Below are 7,252 nucleotides of genomic sequence, written 5' to 3' on the forward strand. Positions count from 1 at the left end.
ACAAAAGTGTAAAATGCTTCAGATGGAAAAAGCGCTACGACCTGGAAAAACACATATTTTAAATATCAAGCGATTCATTCGTGTGTAAAAGCGAACGATCGATGATCCCCGTTTAAGCACCTTGGAGAACGACTTGCGATTCCTACTACGGTGAAGACAGAGCTCATTAATATTCCATAAACCACGTGACGTCGGGGCAGCGTTAAGTCACGTGATTGAGCCTGGCAGCCAATCAGGCAAGGCTAGTGGGCGTGGCTAATTAACATTGATTAAAAACCCACCTTCACCATAGTAGTGTGTGTGGTGGTGCTGTAGGCGGACGGCGATGGATGCTGAAGCAGCGCTTATACACCGATGTTTATTATGTGATGTAAAGATGTTTTCCTAAACCAAGGTTTCTGTGCGTGTGAACTGGTGCGAATGTGATTGGATCATAATAGACCTGATCTGAGGTAGGCCAGCTGATGTGGTTTAGGATTATTAAAACGAGATGGCTGCTTGTAGTAATTGTTCTCGTTTATTGTTTTTATGAAGGACGCTAATTTTTTCTCTGACATTTTCAGCATTTGGACTTAGTTTAATAAGCATTAATACCATATGAGGACTGAGATTGTGTTTGTGTGTGTTCCTACTTAACCATATTTTGGAGACAAATAGGCTATGTATGTTTAAAATGGTAAAAATGCTTAAAGGTTAGGTTAGGGTTCGGTTAAACCGTCACAAATAATTACAAGACAAACAAGAAAAGCGAAGGTTTTAAGTAGAAACCCTGAAATGCAATTTTCTTGTCAAACATACGCCAATAATCTTCATAAAATGCATTTTTTTACAGTGACTGACATTGACATTGATACTTATTCATAATTATAAGAATAAAAAGTTGGTTCTGAAATAAAACTCTGTCTGTTGTTCAGTCTTTCTGCAGGTTTCAGGTGTACACCAGTAGGAGGCGACAGGAGACCGTGAGTGAGTCATTGAAACATTCACTCAACCATTTTATTTATAACACTGATTCGTTGTATGATATCAAATCATTTTCATATCGCAAGCCCAGTTACAATGAAATCAGAACTCCTCATTTCCACACTCATGCATGTTTTCCAGAATCCACATCTGAAGCTCATTAGCTTGAGGAATAAACCGCGCCATGCCTTTGAACCCGATCCGCGCCAGAGCTAAAGATCGCGGCGTTAGCACTAGCGCTCTGGGTCGACCCGAGTTTCTGTCCCTGAACTCGCCTCCGCGGAACCACAGCAGAGCGTGGAGAAGATCCGGCGCGTCCCGGAGCCAGCAGAACCAGGCGAGCGAGAACACGCACGCGGAGCCGCCGGATGAAGACTGTATGCTCCTCAACCCGTCGTTCAGAGGAATCGCCGTGAGCTCGCTGCTAGCCGTCGACATCTGCCTGTCCAAGCGCCTGAGCGTGTGTGTCCAGGCCGAGTCCCCGTGGTCCAGTGTGCGCTCGGGGGTCACGCTGCTGGCGCTGACGGGTCACGGGGTCACATGGGTCTGCGGGACGCTGGTGTGTCTGAGCCAGAGCCACACGCCGGCGGGACAGGAGCTGCTCATCAACCTGCTCATCGGTGCGGCACACGCTCTAGCTATAGGCTAACTCACGCTCGCGGGGCTAATGTCTGTAGACGTCATTTCTGATTTAGCTTTTATCTTTTTTTTTTTTTTATATATATATATATATATATATATATATATATATATATATATATAATGTTATTTTTTTCAGATTTAGTTTTTATTTTCATTTAAAAGTTTTAGTAATTCCGTTTTTTATCATTTTTAGTAAGGTTTTATTTATTTAAATTCTTCATATCTAGTTTATAATTTTGTATTTTATTTTAAGTTTTGTTACATTATTGTAGCTGCTCATCGGTGAGGGCTCTAGACTCACTCTCTTCTTCTATAGTCGCAGCGTTACTCGCTCTCTCTGTGTTTTTTAATGTCTGTATAGTTTCAGATTTAGTTATTATTTTCGTTTTAGAATTGTTTTTCTTTTTGTCATTTTTAAAAGGTTTTGTTTTCATTTTTAAAAAGTCTATGATATTTTTCCCAGTTTTTTTTTTTTTTTTTTTGTAGTTTTTTAAAATGTCTTATTTTTATTTATATATTTTTTTTTTCAAGTTTAGTATTAATGTTGTATTTTATAAAAACATTTGTTACATTCTTGTTCATTTTGTAAAGTGTGTTTTTGTCATTTTTAATGTCTATATAGTTTATTAATTTCAGATTTGGTTTTTATTTTCATTGTAAAGTTTGAATAATTTTGTTGTTCATTTGTGTAATTTTTTGTAGTTTACCTTTTTAAAAAAGTCAAGATTTTTTTTTCAGATTTAGTTTTTTTTTGTAATTAGTCGTTTTAGTAATTGTATTGTGTTTTGTCATTTTTAGTAGTTTAAGTTTTTATTTTTTTTTATTTCAGATTTAGTGTTTGTATTTTCTGTTTTCATTTAGAATTTTTTGTTAATTTTAGTAATTTTCTTGTGTGTCTATCATCTATCATCATCACAAAAAAAGTCTCTTATGTCTTACATTTTTATTTCCGATTTACTTTTGCATTTTAGTTTTTACTTTAATATTAGTTGAAGTTTTAGTCATTTTTAGTAGTTTTTTTTTAATGTCTGTAATTTTTTGGCAGATTTAGTTTTTTTGCATTGTCTACTTAAATTTTCGTTTACGTATTTTTAAAATTTTCTTATGTTTTTATCATTTTTAGTAGTTCTTTAAGTGTCTATATAGTCTTTTATTAATAGTAATGTTGTGTTTTTGTAGTTTTTATATAGTTTTTTCAATGTCTATAGTTACATCTTTATTTCAGAATAATGTTTAGCATGTTCTATTTTTCCTGCAATCTGCTGTGTGTGATCTTCAGTGTGTTCATGTGTCCTCCTCCAGCACTGGTCCTAGACCTGCTGACCGTGGCCGGCGTGCAGAAGCTGGTCCGGCGGAAGGGCCCGTGGGCCTCGGGTCCCGGGCTCCTGCACACACACTCGTTCCCGGCGGGTCCGGCCAGCCGAGCGGCGCTGGTGTCCCGGTTCCTGCTGTCCCACCTGGACCTGGCCGTGCCGCTGCGGGTCCTGCTGGTGCTGTGGGCCGGGCTCTTGGGCCTGTCCCGGGTCCTGCTGGGCCAGAACCATCTGAGCGACGTGAGCTGCGGCTTCGCTCTGGGCTTCCTGCACTCCGGGCTGATGGAGACGGTGTGGGTCCCGTCCAGCGCCTGTCAGACGCTGCTGTCCATCGGCAGCTTCAGCTGGGGCTCGGCCCGATAGCTGGACACACTCACTGTGTTACTTTAACTTCACTACATTTGAAAGACAAATATCTGACTTTTTACTCCTCTACATTTGTGTCGAGGTGCTTGAGTAGAGTAACGTCAGGGAGGATTTGGGTTTCATTTTGTTTGGAAATGAAAGTGTGGTTGGCGTCAGAACTCGGCTGATGTTGGTTTCTGACGTCAACACGATTCTCAACCACAATACATCTGTCCAACGCTGGAGATTAACGTCAATCTGACATTGGATTCTGACATCAACACGATTTTCATTTTCAGTGTTGGGTTTGGTCTTCTAAAAGAGAATTTTGTCATTGTTTTGAGAAACAGTTTATAGATAACAGCAAGACTAACATAATCCAAACATTGTCCTATCCTTAAACCATACAACACTGGAAAGATTATTTATTCCGCTTCCATATCATGTATGCTGAATAAATGAAAACGCCTGTACGCTTTTATCCGAATGTTGAATGAGTTCTGGTGACTTTATCGTTCTCCTTAAGTTCACACACGTGAAGAGAATCACATTAAAAGCGACTTGCATTGCATTTCAAGAACCACATTTACATTCTCAGTTCTTGCTTTCCTGGGACTCGAACCCATGACCCTGGCGTTGCGAGCGCTCTCTCGGATCAGCACTGGTTCAGTCTGAATGCACCGGGTCTCACTCCACTTTCACTTCTGAAACCCTGCAGAACTGAGACGTCTCGGAGAGGAAGAGCAATGTGTGTCGGTCGTCTGTGTTACACACTTCCACAGCGTTGAGGAAGAAACACTAGTCGAGACACACGTTCTGTTGTAGTTCCTCACGCTAGCTTACGTGCGACGCATGAACGTTTGATCTGGATCTGCTTAAAGCATGAATGAATGTTTCGGATCATTATTTTCTGGGAGACTTATTAAAGTACTGTACTGACACATGCGATCTGCACGCGCCAGCTGCCTTTGCTTTGTTCTGTACATATTTGTACTTTAACTCTAAATAAATGACTCTCCCATGAGCCACTGTGTCCAGATCCATGTTTCAATCCGGTTTGGGGACTTTAGTGGATGTATGAAGTTCACCAGTGATGATAATCACATTAATAACATCACACACACACACACACGGTCTTCATCTTTAGCATGACTTCTGTTGACAAATGCATCTTTTTTTACAGTGCACTTGAAATGTTGCTTATTATAGAGATGTTTAAGTGTGATTTAAAGGGACAGTTCGCCCAAAAATGAAGGTTCAGTCATTATGTTGAACACAGAAGAGGATATTTGAAAGGATGATGTTCATCAACAGTTGACGCTTGAGTTACATCATTCTTCGAAACATCATATTTTGTGTTCAGCAGAATTAAGAAACTTGCGGGAGAATAAACGATGCGTTACACTCTAAAAAATGCTGGGTTGTTTTAACCCAATTTTGGGTGAAATATGGACAAACCCAGCCATTGGGTTACATTTTTATAATGCATTTTTAATCCAACGTTTGGGTTTGTCCATATTTGACCCAAAGTTGGGTTAAAACAACCCAGCATTTTTTAGAGTGAGCCCCTATTAGAACTGCGATATTATATTCTATACTTTTATGCATTCTATTGAGAAACCAAGAGAAAAGGGTGAATAAAGTTCAGAGTTAATGTTCAGAAATGATTAATTATTATTATGTTTTGAACTATGATGTGTTTTCCAGTGTGTTCTTGTCAAACTCATTTTTTATTTTTTTTTATTTTTTTATTAATATTAAAAAGGGCATTATTTTATATGAAAAGGTTAATAATTGTATTTTATTGACAAAATATTTCAGTTTGTCTTGTATATTATTTGATCAGATCAGATGTGGTCATGCTATAATGTATGGGGCATGTTGTCACACTTCACTTCCATTCGTTCGGGATAAATAAAGAAAAACTGTTATTAATAAAACAAAAGCACATAAATGTACTAGACACATGGGAAATGAATGAGTGGAACATAAATACTCTAGATTTCCACAAAGTGAGACAGTGTGCGCGATCTCCTCTGGTGTTGTGTAAAGCGCGTGCACCGTTGAGGAAGTGTGTGTTTCCGGAGAGAACTGGTGAACTTTAACACACACTGTCTATGACTTTAACACACACGAACATTATAGTTTCAGTCCGCAATAAACACTTTATATTACTGTGCGTGCACTTCCAGTGTTCTTACCTGAGAACGTGCTGTGATGTAGGGCAGATATGTGTGTGTTAAGGTTATCTCCAGGGTTAGTTATTATAATTACTGTATATAATGAGTGCAGTATGTAGATGAGGAAGAGTGGATGAGTGCGATCGCATCTGCTAGTGACTGAAGCTCGTGATCCCGACAGTGGATCCTCCAGATGCTCTCGATGTGGAGAGGAGAGGAAACACTTCATTACACACTCGAGAAAGAGCTTAACTAATGAACCTCAGGAGTGTTGAGCTGACAGAGCTCATTCATCACACATCATAAACACACTAAACACATTATCATATTCTCATTCATATTCTCAACTCTGATGAGGAGATTCTGCCCTCTCCTGCCCTCTAGTGTTTCCCTCTCGCTAACACACACACACACACACACACACACACAAAATTAGTGCATGTTCACCCTATGATGTTCACAGAGAACTACGGAAGCGTATTGCATTCCCTTGAGGAAAACAAATTGACTCTGTTTTTCTGAATTAACGAGTTAATTATCTCAGAATTACGAGATAATTTTTCATGAAAATGTTTTTTTTTTGCTGTTTTTCTGAATTAACGAGTTAAAAAAAAAAATCTGAATTAATACATTTTATTTCAAGAAAAAAAAAATCTAATTCTGAGATAATTTACTCATTAATTCAGAAAAACATAGTCGATTTTTTTTCCCCTCAAGTGAACGCAATACGCTTCCGTAGAGAACAACTGGAATACAGCGCTGGTTCTCTTGAACGATACTCGACGACAACGCCGGAATCCAAAGGCGTGGGCGAGGTCATGTGTGTATTAAATTATATGAAATAATCCCGAAAAAAGCACAAACACGGCAGAGATGTCAAGATCAGCAGCTGGAATTTGCTGAGGTGAAGTGACGGCTAACAGCAGACAAACGGCTAGCATTGACATCAGCGGGAAACCACCTGTCACTCAAATGGCCACGCCCTTAATTATGCAGAACTTCAAGGCTTAATACAATTTAAACGGATGAGTTATAAAAAAATTCACCCCCCTCACAGTTGTTATGAAGGGCAAAATGAGCTGTATAGACCAAAGCCACAGAGAGAGCCAGGCTGTACACATGTTTCTTTCTGCTGTAAAGTTGGGCATTTTAACATGGGGGAGATACAGATCTGACTCACTTCTGCAGCCAGCCTCAAGCGGCCAGTCGAGGAACTGCCGTTTAATTCACTTCCGTGTTGGTTTCAAGAGAGAGACAGGGAGGTTGCCGCTTGGTTTACACACAAGTTTTCAACTAACAACGTCAAACTTTTTATGCGTTTTGGCCGTTCATTTACACGACCTCTTTTGGGCGCCTGAAAACGCAAACTTTTGAAAACGGTCTCCGTTTAAACAACAAAAACGTGACTTTCTAAAGACGCTGACGTCATCCACATGCGTATTACGTGTTCAGTCTATAGTGTTTGATCGCCCTCTAGTGGCCTGGCAGCAGAATACAGCGTTTTCACTCATCTATGCGGATCCGTGTGAATGGGGATCGTTTTGACAATGTTGTCGTCTTGGAGAACTCACAGGAAAAACTGCTCCGTAAAGCGCATCGCTGGCGTGTAAACGTGCCCTGACTGAGGCGCTGCAGCGTAACTTTCACGTCTGACTCCATTTTGATTATGATTTCCACGGCTAAAAGTGCACAGGAAGCCTTCTTCTTCTCTCATATTATTGGTGGTTGGCATTGGGACACACATCCACCGACGGTCCATCACGTCATTCCCTGGACCCGCCACAACAAAGAGACAGGACAACTACAATT

The 7,252-nt window shown here is 39.9% G+C and overlaps 1 protein-coding gene across 2 annotated transcripts; it reads left to right on the forward strand.

Moving 5' to 3' along the window:
- The first annotated feature begins 298 nt into the window (after positions 1 to 298).
- On the forward strand, positions 299 to 4,286 carry LOC306996025 (inactive phospholipid phosphatase 7). Of its 2 annotated transcripts, XM_079608111.1 has the most exons (4): positions 299 to 452; positions 915 to 966; positions 1,105 to 1,583; positions 2,908 to 4,286. In XM_079608111.1, exons 3-4 carry the CDS (start codon positions 1,148 to 1,150, stop codon positions 3,279 to 3,281), a joined length of 810 nt encoding a protein of 269 aa, XP_079464237.1. In that variant the 5' UTR covers positions 299 to 452; positions 915 to 966; positions 1,105 to 1,147; the 3' UTR covers positions 3,282 to 4,286. The 2 variants fall into 2 exon arrangements, with proteins under 2 accessions (XP_079464237.1, XP_079464238.1); XM_079608112.1 differs by lacking the exons at positions 299 to 452; positions 915 to 966 and having other exon boundaries at positions 1,056 to 1,583; positions 2,908 to 3,287.
- Positions 4,287 to 7,252: the final 2,966 nt, after the last annotated feature.

The sequence above is a fragment of the Phoxinus phoxinus genome (assembly GCF_949152265.1).
Source record: "Phoxinus phoxinus genome assembly, chromosome: 3".
In the NCBI taxonomy this organism is placed as follows: domain Eukaryota; kingdom Metazoa; phylum Chordata; class Actinopteri; order Cypriniformes; family Leuciscidae; genus Phoxinus; species Phoxinus phoxinus.